Below are 14,079 nucleotides of genomic sequence, written 5' to 3'. Positions count from 1 at the left end.
GGAGCTGGTCGCCGATTGGTGGTTGCACTTATATGCCTCTTGTGATTGGCTTAGTACTGATGTGTTTAGCTATCTCCCAGTGGTTCATTGCTGCTTCTTCAAGAAAAGATACCATTACTAGTATTAAGCAAAACTGATACAAGTAAACAGGAAAGTTGTATAGAAATGTATGTTCCGTATGAATAATGAAGAAAAAAAAAAAAAAAAGTGGGGTTTCATGTCCTCGCTCAAAAGCTGTTGGGCAGGTGTTCTATCAGATTTTACTACTATCTAAATATTTATGGAAGAAAACGTTATCCTATCATTTAGGTTTGTATTATTTAGAGACTAGACAGACCAAGCAAACAGATCCCTAACAAACTACTTAATCGCCACTACAGATCCCTAACAAACTACTTAATCGCCACTACAGATCCCTAACAAACTACTTAATCGCCACTAAATAAACAGTCTAATGACCGCCAGCACCAACCCCAGCCCCATCTGATTTACAACTCCTTTTTCACTACAAAGCCCAATTGCAACAACAAGCTTTATTGATATGAACAGAAGCAGATTCGTGTCGTCATTATTGTGCGTCGATGTAAACAACATGGAGAAAGAGAAAGGTGGTGTTTCAAAGGATGTGCGGCCGAAAAAAGAGCCGCAGCCGTTGGTGATACCGAAAAATGCCACCGATGAACAGAGGCTAAAGTTGGAGAGGCTAATGAGAAACCCGGTAACTTTTTTTCTTTAAATATTAGCGGTGGGGAGATGTAATAGACCTTACTTTACCAGAGAGCACCAAGTCACAGAGTTTCGTGGGTCAGATAATGTTTGTGATGCCGTATATTAAACCCGAAATACCATAAATGTGTAATCTGAAAACATATCCAATGTTTCATTTATTTGAATGGAACAACCATAAAAGATCAGCATCCAGTTTAGTGTGGTAAACATGGTTGGTTGTTGTTTTAAAATTAATATTTTAAATAGGAGACTATGGTAAAGCGCCTGGCTTATGACACTATACTTAAAGGGACAGTCAACACTTACTTTAACATGTTTTTATATTGAAAATAACAAAACGGAGGTCCGCCTACACTATACCCCTCCTGCCTTGCCGCCTTGCTTCTGTCCTAATCAGCGGCGCTAACTACTCTAATAAGCAAATCAGAATCCAGTCCTCGGACTGAAATTGCACGCGCTTGCAATTTCTGTCCGATGCCTGGATTCTGATTTGCTTATCAGTTGAAGAAGAAGGCAGCTACGTAATGGTGGGGGGAGTCCGGCATCCATATTTACCGGGTATTAGAGTAGTTAGCGCCGCTGATTAGGACAGAAGCAAGGCGGCAAGGCAGGAGGGGTATAGTGTAGGCGGACCTCCGTTTTGTTATTTTCAATATAAAAACATGTTAAAGTAAGTGTTGACTGTCCCTTTAATACGCGCCACTAGACTCTTACACTAACGTTTTTTTAGCTACATACCAGAATAAGAATTAAAATATATACAGAACATCCGGCATACAGAGACCCAAACTGTCCCACAAGGTCGAACACGTATACATAAATCCGACCTATGCTAAAAAAATGGTATACATTTGACTAACAAGTTATAAACAACTGCGTTGAAACAATCCCCTGAGGTAATAACTAACTTGCAGACCTTGATGTCTACAAAATAAAATATAAAAGGGAGACTCCCCTGCCAAAAATATTAATACATTGCATGCAGTTAAGGTTGTTGGGACATGAAACACAATTTTTTTCTCTTTCATGATTCAGAAAGAGCATGCAATTTTGAACAACTTTCCAATTTACTTCTATTGTTTCATTTGCTTCCTTCTCTTGTTATCCTTCGCTGAAAGGTTTTATCTAGGTAAGCTTAGGAGCAGCAAAGAGGCTGATTGGTGGCTGTGTATATATATATATATATATATATATATATATATATATATATATATATATATATATATATATATATATATATATACTGATTGTCATTGGCTCACCTATCCCATGTGTTCAGTTAGCAGCCAGTAGTGCATTGCTGCTCCTTCAACAAATGATACCAAGAGAATTAAGCAAATTTTATAATAGAAGTAAACTGGAAAGTTGTTTAAAATTGTATGTTCTAGCTAAACCATGAGATGTCTCATTACAAATGTTGCTCATTTCTGTGTGAGCTCTAATGCATAAGGAAAAAAAAGATAAAACCAACAAAAACCTAGCCAATTCTCTGTAATTCCTAAGTGGGACTTTAACCCCTGCAAAAGGGGTTAAATACACAGGTAAACATACAGAGTTTTTGAGGATCAGTAGTGCCGGAATGACATGTTCTAATACATAAGAGTATGCTATTTTTGCCCTACATTATCCCTTTAACACAGAATCACCAAACTTACATAATACCTATACTACCTTTTCCTGCCATAATGCATAAATATAAATGTATTTTCTCATTCATATGTTTTTATTGTCCTTTATGGTTTGAAAAATTCTATAAGACGTTGTATGTCTGTAGGCATAAATCTTTCCTTAGCTCCCCAATATATGTATTTGATTGCTAGGTTTACTAACATTTTTCAAAACCTTTTGTATGGCCCCGTTCCATAGCAGTAACTATAATAATATATTATTTTTAATATAGATGAATCTCGCTAATTTTTTTTTTTTTCATTAAAGGACAAGGTAGCTCCTATACCTGATAGGCTAAAGGAATGGACTCCAAGATCTGCTCCAGAATTTGTCCGAGATGTTATGGGTAAAACAACACTTTGTTTTTATGTTTGTGGGGCATGTCACTGTCCACTAGTAGAACAATGGGCGTTGTTGCTGTCTTTTGAGTGGAAGTCTCTCACAACATGAATTGTGCAAAAATAAGCACTTCCTTTCTGTTTAAATATCAGTTTAAGGGACAGTAAACACCTTGTAATTATTAGACATTGCTGTTTTCTTGCTATAGACTAACATCAGTCCGGTCTAAATATTTTTTTAACAAAATAATGCCTTGTTTGCTGCAGTTGTTTTACAGCAGTCTTGCCTACAACAAGGTCACTCATTAAAGGACAACTAAATACAGAATAATGAAATAATTGACAAATACACAATAAAAGACAATGCAAAAGCCTTCTTTGAATTTGAAATAAGCAGTAGAATATTTTCTGTCAAATTTCAAAGTTAATCCAATTTTGCCTCCCCCTGTATCATGTGACAGCCAACCACAAAATGTATATACTGTGCACTTTTGCACATGCTCAATAGAAGCTGGAGCCTTAGAAAGTTTACTTATAAAAATAATGTGCACATTTTGATAATGGAAGTATATTGTCAATGTTTTACCCAGGACCTTTTTAGTGGGTGCACCACACGGCTGATTTTACTGACCACCCGGTTAAAATATTAGCCAACATGAAGTAAAAATGAGCTAATATTAAAAATGTTGAATTTTTATTGCACAAATTATCATTAAATTATGCCATTAATTTGTGGTTTGCAAAACAGTAAATTATATAATATTAGAAATATTATACCTTCCCCACCCTGCTGACAAAAAAAATCTTTGGTTAACATTGATTGTAATCCTACAATTTTAGAAGTAGATTAAATGAAGAGGGGCAAAATAAAAACTGAAAGTATATTTCAAAGTTGTTTTATTACACATAATTAAACATTTTATAATAAAATCTGTTTACTGTCCCTTTAACTTTTTACTCAATGTGTTTACTGTCTCTTCTCTAGTTATACTGTTAGTAGGTCAGTCTTTATTGTACAAGCATCAAGGTAGGGATAGCATTTATATCTTCCTTTTTTTGTAGTAAAACATGTTTTAATTAGAACAGGCTATGCTCAGCTAGCTTTCCAGATGTTTCTACTGGTAAATGCATTCTTGATTATCTCTGTACTTGATTATTTCAGGTTCTAGTGCTGGTGCTGGAAGTGGAGAGTTTCATGTATATCGACATCTTCGTCGCAGAGAGTACCAAAGACAGGAATTTATGGATTTAATGTCTGACAAGGTTATTTTTTTATGACTTTTTGTCTAATGGTAACTTATAGTTGACAATGTTCCCAAACCATTTAAACTTTCAAATTTAATGGACATAAAAATGCAAAAAGAAAATGTCCTAATGTGGTAAAGTAGGGGTCGACAAATCTGTTTAAAATTTAGGAGCCAATAAGAATATTTAGGAGCCAGATAGTGGTATTTGCATTCAGATATAATCCAAAAAGTTATGAGCCAGGAGTAAAATTCTAGGAGTCAGTGGCTTCCTGGCTCCAAGGTTTGTCGAGCCCTGTGTAGAGCAATGTATTATTACTGTTGCCTGCATCTGATTAGGTGTTTAAAGGGACATGACACCCCAAAATTTTCTTTCATGATTTAGACAGAGCATTCAATTTTAAACAACTTTCCAATTTACTTCTATTATTTAATTTGCTGTCTTCTCTTGTTATCCTTTGCTGAAAGGTTTATCTAGGTAAGCTCAGAAGCAGTAGAGAATCTAGGTTCTAGCTGTTGATTGGTGGCTGGAGATATATATAATAGGGCATTACTGCTCCTTCAACAAATTATACCAAGAGAATGAAGCAAATTAGATAATAGCAGTAAATTAAAAAGCTGTTTAAAATGGTATGTTCTACCTAAATCATGAAAGAAAAATACTGAGTTTCATGTCCCTTTAATTCCTGCATAGCTTAAAGGGACACTGAACCCACATTTTTTCTTTCGTGATTCAGACAGAGCATGCAATTTTAAGCAACTTTCTAATTTACTCCTATTATCACATTTTCTTCATTCTCTTGGTATCTTTATTTGAAATGCAAGAATGTAAGTTTAGATGCCGGCCCATTTTTGGTGAACACACTGTGTTGTTCTTGCTGATTGGTGGATAAATTCACCCACCAATAAACAAGTGCTTTCCATGGTCCTGGACCAAAAAAATAGCTTAGATGCCTTCGTTTCAAATAAAGAAAGCAAGAAAAGGAAGAAAATTTGATAATAGGAGTAAATTAGAAAGTTGCTTAAATTTGCATGCTGTATCTGAATCATGAAAGAAACAAAATGGGGTTCAGTGTCCCTTTAAGTCCGCCGCAAAACAGCTGTGCACTACTGAGTCAGCTGAACACATCTGGTAAGCCAATGGCAAGAGGCATATTTGCATAGCGACCAATCGGCAGCTAGCTCCCAGTAGTTTATTGCTGCTCCCGAACCTACATAGGTATGCTTTTCAACAAAGGATACTAAGAAAAAAATAAATTTGATAATAAAGGTAAATGGAAATGTCTCTTAGAATTGCATGTTCCACCTGCACCATTAAAGTTTTTAATATTGACTTTTATGTCCCTTTTAAGACGTTAAAGACTTAAAGGGACATTAAACACATAATGCTTTTGTGTAAACATTGTGTTTTGTCCCATGTTCCTTAGACTCTGAGACCAAAAAACAAAATTATGCAAATTGAAAAAAAAAAAAACAGCTGTTTTATTTGCAGCACTTGTTGGTTACAGAATGTTTTTTGGCCTCTCTAGAGTGTGGATAAGCACATTTTTTACACAAACACAAGAGATGTTTAATGCAGGGCCCAATTATCCAGGGTGGCTAAAAAAAATCGGCCCTGGGGCCCAAAAAGTGGCCTGGTATTACCCTTTGCTTGGTGTGTTTCCTTCACAATCTTGGCCTCCATTACATATGCATTGTCGCCCGCAAAATCCCCCGCCGCCAGATTTTACGCGATTTTGGTATTACATATACGGTGTAGCATACAAGTTACGTGCGGATATTTCACCCGTCGCCCGCAATTATTACACCCATAGGCTAACATAGAACCGCGTCGCAAATCGGTATCCAATATCCAGCGCAAGGACTTACGTGGTGAAAATGGAGAAATCTTACTCCATTTTTACCTCGCCATAAAAGGCAGCCGTAGCAAGCCTTGCGCTGAGTATGGGAGCACCGTAACTCCCTAAAATGCCTGCAAAAATCAACTAACACCTAACACATGCGCAATGTCTATCTACCTGTCAACCGCAGTCCCCCACTGTAATAACTAATAAAGTGTATTAACCCCTATATCCTCCATCAAACTCACACCGCAAGTAATAACTAAAACATTTTTTATTAACCCCTAAATCCGCCAACCCCAACATCGCAAACTACCTCTTAAAGCTATTACCCCTAAACCGCCATAGCCCACATAGCCTATTAAATGTATTAACCCCTAATCTGCCGCCGCCAACGTCGCCGCCACTATAATAAAGTTATTAACCCCTAAACCTAAGTCAAACCCTAACACCCCCCTAACTTAAATATTATTTAAATAAATTTACTATTATTAACTCAATTATTCCTATTTAAAACTAAATACTTACCTATAAAATAAACCCTAAGATAGCTACAATATAATTAATAATTACATTGTAGCTATTTTAGGATTTATTTTTATTTTACAGGCAACTTTGTATTTATTTTAACTAGGTAGAATAGTTATTAAATAGTTATTAACTATTTAATAGCTACCTAGTTAAAATAAAGACAAATTTATCTGTAAAATAAATCCTAACCTAAGTTACCCTAACACCTAACATTACACAATCATTAAATAAATTAAATTAATTAACTACAATTAGCTAAAATTAAATACAATTAAATAAAAAAAAACTAAAGTACAAAAACAAACCAACACTTAATTACAGAAAATAAAAAAAATATTACAAGAAGTTTAAACTAATTACACCTGATCTAAGCCCCCTAATAAAATAAAAAAGCCGCCCAAAATAATAAAAGTACCTACCCTATACTAAATTACAAATAGCCCTTAAAAGGGCTTTTTTGCAGGGCATTGCCCCAAAGTAATCAGCTCTTTTACCTGTAAAACAAGAAATGCAACCCACCTCCCACACACCCAACCTTACTCTAAAACCCACCCAATCCCCCCTTAAAAAAACCTAACACTAACCCCTTGAAGATCACCCTACCTTGAGCCGTCTTCACCCAGCCGGGCAGAAGTCTTCATCGAATCCGGGCAGAAGAGGTCCTCCAGCCGGGCAGAAGTCTTCATCCAAGCGACATCTTCTATCTTCTTCCATCCGACGAGGAGCGGCTCTATCTTGAAGACATCCGATGCGGAGCATCCTCTTCGTTCGACGTCCAACTGAAGAATGAAGGTTCCTTTAAATGACGTCATCCAAGATGGCGTCCCTTCAATTCCGATTGGCTGATAGAATTCTATCAACCAATCGGAATTAAGGTAGGAAAAATCCTATTGGCTGATGCAATCAGCCAATCGGATTGAAGTTCAATCCGATTGGCTGATCCAATCAGTCAATAGGATTGACCTCACATTCTGTTCCAATCAGCCAATAGAATGTGAGCTCAATCCGATTGGCTGATTGCATCAGCCAATAGGATTTTTCCTACCTTAATTCCGATTGGTTGATAGAATTCTATCAGCCAATCGGAATTGAAGGGACGCCATCTTGGATTACGTCATTTATAGGAACCTTCATTCTTCAGTTGGACGTCGAACGAAGAGGATGCTCCGCATCGGATGTCTTCAAGATGGAGCCGCTCCTCGTCGGATGGAAGAAGATAGAAGATGCCGCTTGGATGAAGACTTCTGCCCGGCTGGAAGACCTCTTCTGCCCGGATTCGATGAAGACGGCTCAAGGTAGGGTGATCTTCAAGGGGTTAGTGTTAGGTTTTTTAAGGGGGGATTGGGTGGGTTTTAGAGTTAGGTTGGGTGTGTGGGTGGTGGGTTTTAATGTTGGGGGGGGTTGTATTTCTTTTTTTACAGGTAAAAGAGCTTATTACTTTGGGGCAATGGCTCGCAAAAAGCCCTTTTAAGGGCTATTTGTAATTTTGTATAGGGTAGGGAATTTTATTATTTTGTGGGGCTTTTTTATTTTATTAGGTGTAATTAGTTTAAACTTCTTGTAATATTTTTTTTATTTTCTGTAATTTAGTGTTGTTTTTTTTGTACTTTAGTTTATTTAATTGTATTTAATTTTAGCTAATTGTAGTTAATTTAATTTATTTAATGATCGTGTAGTGTTAGGTGTTAGGGTAACTTAGGTTAGGATTTATTTTACCGGTAAATTTGTCTTTATTTTAACTAGGTAGCTATTAAATAGTTAATAACTATTCTACCTAGTTAAAATAAATACAAAGTTGCCTGTAAAATAAAAATAAATCCTAAAATAGCTACAATGTAATTATTAATTATATTGTAGCTATCTTAGGGTTTATTTTATAGGTAAGTATTTAGTTTTAAATAGGAATAATTGAGTTAATAATAGTAAATTTATTTAAATAATATTTAAGTTAGGGGGGTGTTGGGGTTAGACTTAGGTTTAGGGATTAATAACTTTATTATAGTGGCGGTGACGTTGGCTGCAGCAGATTAGGGGTTAATACATTTAAAAGGCTATGTGGGCTATAGCGGTTTAGGGGTTAAAAATTGAGTTATTACTTGCGGTGTGGGTTTGATGGCGGATACAGGGGTTAATAGTTTAAATTGGCATATTGCGTTGTGGGGGGTTGTCGGTCTATGGGTTAATACATTTAATATTAGTAATGAGAGGGGAGGTTGCAGACATAGGGGTTTTATGTGTCGGGCTTATTTTTGGGAGGCGTGTTAGACTTTTACGGGAGATTTGTTATTTTATTTACTTGTCTTAGGCGTCTGCAGTTTCTAAAGTGCTGTAAGTCACTGGTGACTCCAGAAATTTGTATTTATGCTCATTTCTGGACATCGCTAGTTTATCCGACTTACGGCACTTTATGACTTGCCGGTGGGGTTTATGTAATACCCCATGTGCGAGGTGAAATTACGGGCGGCGCAGGTTCCCACGCTTGCGCCGAAACCTGCTCCATATATTTGATCGCGCCTCTTGAGTCACTTCCTCCCCCACCTCTGCAGTTTCCCACCGTGTATAGCTCTGTAACTTATACTTTTTAAACTTCCATCTCTCCCACCCTTTAGAGAACAAATTAGGGCTGCAGTGTCTTTCTTTGCAATACATTGCAGCCACTTTGGAAGCCAGTGGGTTCACATTATCTACTTTATCTAGTAGCAGTGCAGAAGATACCAATGCAAATGATTTATTTCTCTCTCACAATACACTGAGTTGTGATACTTTGTAAAGCCAATCTGAACACTGGAAATGTAAACTATAAATACACCATTAAATATTACTTACAAACATTCTTGTGGCAGTGTATCTTTGAATATCATAAACTGTCTCAATATAAAAACAATACAATTTACTAACCTAATTGGTATAACTAAATTTAAAGCAGAAGGGTACAGTGTGCAGAGTAATTTTATACAATAAATACATATTTTTGCTCTCACTCATAGAAGAGCATTGATTTCAGCCTTATCCTGTACATTTTTTGTGATGCCATAATTGTGCTACTGATTACCAGCCGCATTATAAGACACTGTATATTAAAATTACAAAATTTGTAACTGCAGCAAAAATTAGATGTGGAATTTCAGAGAAAGCTGAAAGAAAACCAAATGAAATCAGAGGAGCGGACAGCAAAGCGTCGTTTGAAAAGGTGAGGGTGTTTTACCCACATAAAAATATTAGGGGGAAATAAGGCACATGCCTATAAAAATCAAATACATATTTATAAGTAATAATAATAAAAAATATTTATAATATGTATAGTTTCTGAAGACATCTAAAGTTTCTTTACCCAATTAAATCTGATCTTTTCCAGTATGCTCATTTAGATGTAACTAAGGCAAAAAAAAATAAAAAAAATTTGGCCCTTTTAGGATATTTTTTTTTGCGTATCATATGGTCATCCTTGCTTGATTTAGCTAAATGCTTTCAGTTCAGGGTGTTTGCATCAGGAAAAAAACATGCTGCAGAATCTGTTGACTCTACGAATAAATTATAATAATATATATGTGAATGTTTAATCACTTGGTGGTGTTGTAGGTGTGTTTTTCCCATTTTTACATTTTATTTTTTTTCCTTTTGTAGGCAAAAATTAAAAGAGAAGCAGAAAATGGCGAAAAAACCTAAAGCAGGAGGTTTGGATCCTATTAATAGCAAAATATTATTTTGCAAATATTTGATTGCAACAGTTTTATATTGTTAGGCGTATCAATAAAGTGGTTTAGAGGGACATCAGTGTATTTTAGATACAGGTATGATGCAAAAAAATACTTCTTTTAAAAGTTATCTAATCCTTGACCTGCCTTCTGCAATTATAGCAGTTGGTCACATGCATTTGTACTTTGCTTGTGCAGAATGCTGGTGATGTCACAGTACTAGCTTTCACAGTAAACTCCAGAAAAAAACAGGGGCAGATACTAGAGAAATAAGTGAGAGCGCTACAGAAGCTGAAGATATAAACATTACATTTATTAAAACAATTCATAGGGGAAAAAAATTAAATATAAAATAGGGACATCTCCCTTCAAAAAATAAACTATATTGAGCTGTAAAAAATATATCAAGCAATTTGACTTCAAATCTGCAATATAAGTAACAGTCCCAATTGATATTTGTGTATATAAAATAAGCTTCTATGAAGCATACCACTGTGGGCTCTGCCACCTTAAATTACAGTCCAGGTATCCAAACTCCCATCTTCTATTGATATAGTGAAGAAAGTATGAGATCCGTATAATCTAGACTAGTTTAAAGAAGTTGTAGTAAGCAGCGTGTTTTTAAATAGGCAACATAAGTAACTGTCTCAATCGATAATGAAATTTGAATATAAAGCTTCTTGGAAGCGTACCACCATGGACGCCCACGATATTTAAACAATACAAACAATAAAAGGTGATAACATGCGACAAGTTTCAATTATTTTGTTGACATGAAGAATAACAGATTTCTTCTTACATGAGTTACATAGGTCAGGTTGCTTACATAAGTTTTTGGTTAATAAAAAAGTGATGTTATAATTAAAAAAAAAAATTTTTTTTACCATAATGGTTAGTAGTGCTAATCTTAATTTGCATTTTACTTGGGTGAATTTATTGAAAAGGGAAAAACCAGATGTTACAGATAGAATTTTCTCAATTTCAGTTTTAACTGCTGCACAATAAGTTTGGGCGATGGGGCATGTCCACCATATGTGTGTATGGGTGCCTTCTGCCTTACAGCCCCTCAGATATATATATATATATATATATATATATATAAGGTAAAGCTTTGTAGGGTTAAGGTAGTGACAATTTCTTTCTCCCATTTCTGTGTATAGGAAGGGAGAGATGAGGTATATGTTTGCATGAGTAATTGATGTGTGAATGATAGGAGACCTTTGAGTGTCATGGAAGCATAAGCTTTCGAAGCTGGTTAGATTGCGTGAGAGTTGAGCTTTTTGGGATGTTTTGTGAGGAAATCAGAGAGTTGATTATATCTAAAACAATTAACATAGTATCGCTTTTTTTTGTTCAGTTACTACAACTGAAATTGGGAAATATAATTTTTTTTCCAGCCATTCTTGCTTGTGCTCAATATAATAAATACAATATATAGCCCTCAGATGACTAATCCATCACTTCCATATCATATTAACATATTCAGGCATGAGTGATAGAATAGTGATGCTGTTTTCTAGGTAACTTTTATTTTGCACATTTTTCTCAAATTAGATATAATTATAGTACATTTCTTTTCTAAGCAGAAAAACATACAGAACCTGAAAGTCCTCCTACTCCAGAGTCAAGCGATGGTGACCAATCAGATTCTGAAGACAGAAAATAGGCTGTGCAATGACCTTCACATCTGGCGTGAAGTAATCTGACTCATGATGGCAAATACAGACTATTTCCATTATTCCTTGTTTTAATTAAAAAAAAATAAATGATGTTGCATAGAACTTGTTAATGCAAAAAAATGTTAAGATACAATTTATAGTATTTTTTTTTTGTAAAGGTTAACTATGCACAATGTAAAGTATTCTTTTTAGAGTTGTTTTCTTTTTGTCCTATTTAAATGAAGTCTTTAAAATAATGTATGAAGGTCCAGAGGCAGGAATTTTACAGCATACATAGGTAGTGTTTTAATCCTGTTACAATAATTGAGTATTGTCTGTTATAAATGTGTTATTAATTTAGCTGCCATTTGCAATTTATAAATGGACTTGTCATATAAAGTCTGTAAACTGTTCCCTGCTGTCTCTCTGTAATCACTGGACCTCTGTGACAACCATGTCTAAAATGCACGTCTGTGTTCAGGTTATAGTCTGACTACTAATCATCTTTTATTCAACATCACCTGCAACTGTAACATTAAAGGGACACTTGACACCTGATAAAAATCATTAAAAGGATGTTTTCTTATGAATTAAAATCACGTAATCGCTACTGTCTGCTTTATTTGTTTAGCTTACCCCAAAGTGTTGAAAAAAAATTGATTTGAAGATGAATGCTAATAAGGTACTTGATGCTCCCAAGTAAGGTGCCATGTTGTAACATACATTACACTGGGGCACAGCAGTCATGTGACTCAATGCAGAGTCCACATGACACGCACTTCATATCTCCCTGCAATGTATGCATATAAGAAATACAGCAGCAGCAGCACTCAATATTATGCAGACAGAGCTTGTGCTACAGTTTATGTTACAAAGGTGTGTGAATGCATGGCACTTGGCAGGGTTATAAATGTAAATCTGACAAGGTCTGGAGAGGGAGGGGGTAGAGACGGAGAGAAGAAGGGGGAGAGAGACTCCAGTCCGTGGGAGGAAATACTGTATACTGAATAACTCATGCTGCAAATACTTTTTCCTGGAGAATTGTTCAATACAATATTTTATTTTCATACATCTACATTACAAATATACAGTAATATGTGTATATATGTAAGGTAGATGTATGAAAATAAAACTAAAAATTGTATTGAACAAATCTCCAGGAAAAAGTATTTGCAACATGAGTTATTCAGTCAATTTTCTTCCACGGACTGGAGTCCCTCTCCAGACTGGAGCTTGTCAGATTTACATTTATAACCCTGACGAGTATTCACACACCTTAGGAATGTCAGAGTGGTAAAGTTTGAAAAGTAAGCTCAGTATTTTATTATTAAAAGTTAGTTTGAATGATTTTTAGCAGTCGAGTGTTTAATGTCCCTTTATTTTATGGTTTTTGATAATGCTGCCCAAATCCTAAAAAGAAAAACGTAACGTCTTCAGGAACATTAGTTTAATTATTGAAAATATAATAAAAGCTTACACTGTATATGTTCAGACAGCCTTGTTTAGATGTAAATAGTAAATAATTATATTTTTATTTTCTGTTTACTAATAAAATTAATTGTAAAGGCAATTTCTAAATATTTTACGTAGTGATAATGTCTAAGATGTTAAATGAATTACAATTTAAGAAAGTGAGTTTGCATAGTTCAGTGTTTGGGCACTTTGTATAGCTTGTTGTAATACTCCTGGGATTCAAGTGATGGCCACTAGGAGGAGGCTGACAGGCCCATTTATCAAGCTCCGTACGGAGCTTGAAGGGCCGTGTTTCTGGCGAGTCTTCAGACTCGCCAGAAACACAACTTATGAAGCAGCGGTCTAAAGACCGCTGCTCCATAACCCTGTCCGCCTGCTCTGAACAGGCGGACAGGAATCGCCGGACATCAACCCGATCGAATACGATCGGGTTGATTGACAGCTCCCTGCTGGCGGCCGATTGGCCGCGAGTCAGCAGGGGGCGGCGTTGCACCAGCAGCTCTTGTGAGCTGCTGGTGCAATGTTAAATGCGGAGAGAGTATTGCTCTCCGCATTTAGCGAGGTCTTGCGGACCTGATCCGCAGTGTCGGATCAGGTCCGCAAGCCCTTTGATAAATGAGCCTGAAAGACCCAATATTCCAGCCGAGGAAAGGACAAAGCAGGGTAAAAAGTGCAAACTAAAGCAGCTGCCAATTGAAATGAATCATAAAATTAAAGATTTTTAAATCCTCTAATTGACATAAGACGAAGAAAATGAACTAGAATGTCCTGACTGAAATCATTCAATGGGGCCTATTTATGAAAGGCCTGTCGGACATGATCCGACATTGCAATACGCTCTCCCTATTCAGCATTGCATCAGTAGCTCTTGTGAACTGCTGGTGCAACGCCGCCCCCTGCAG

The 14,079-nt window shown here is 36.0% G+C and overlaps 1 protein-coding gene across 2 annotated transcripts; it reads left to right on the top strand.

Annotated features, from left to right (window-relative positions):
* The first annotated feature begins 588 nt into the window (after positions 1-588).
* Positions 589-12,314, top strand: PRKRIP1 (PRKR interacting protein 1). Of its 2 annotated transcripts, none has more exons than XM_053706254.1 (6): positions 589-718; positions 2,665-2,743; positions 3,898-3,998; positions 9,456-9,541; positions 9,976-10,025; positions 11,633-12,314. In XM_053706254.1, exons 1-6 carry the CDS (start codon positions 593-595, stop codon positions 11,710-11,712), a joined length of 522 nt encoding a protein of 173 aa, XP_053562229.1. In that variant the 5' UTR covers positions 589-592; the 3' UTR covers positions 11,713-12,314. The 2 variants fall into 2 exon arrangements, with proteins under 2 accessions (XP_053562229.1, XP_053562228.1); XM_053706253.1 differs by having other exon boundaries at positions 11,630-12,314.
* Positions 12,315-14,079: the final 1,765 nt, after the last annotated feature.

Source organism: Bombina bombina, chromosome 3, assembly GCF_027579735.1.
Source record: "Bombina bombina isolate aBomBom1 chromosome 3, aBomBom1.pri, whole genome shotgun sequence".
In the NCBI taxonomy this organism is placed as follows: domain Eukaryota; kingdom Metazoa; phylum Chordata; class Amphibia; order Anura; family Bombinatoridae; genus Bombina; species Bombina bombina.
This window is presented reverse-complemented; position numbering and strand designations above follow the sequence as displayed.

What these genes read in the sequence shown, in the direction of transcription:
- PRKRIP1 (XM_053706253.1), top strand. Translation starts at nt 593, where the DNA reads ATGGAGAAAGAGAAAGGTGGTGTTTCAAAGGATGTGCGGCCGAAAAAA. An exon ending in AGAGGCTAATGAGAAACCCG is followed by an intron (nt 719 to 2,664) that starts GTAACTTTTTTT and finishes TTTTCATTAAAG; the next exon opens with GACAAGGTAGCTCCTATACC. An exon ending in GCAAAGCGTCGTTTGAAAAG is followed by an intron (nt 9,542 to 9,975) that starts GTGAGGGTGTTT and finishes TTCCTTTTGTAG; the next exon opens with GCAAAAATTAAAAGAGAAGC.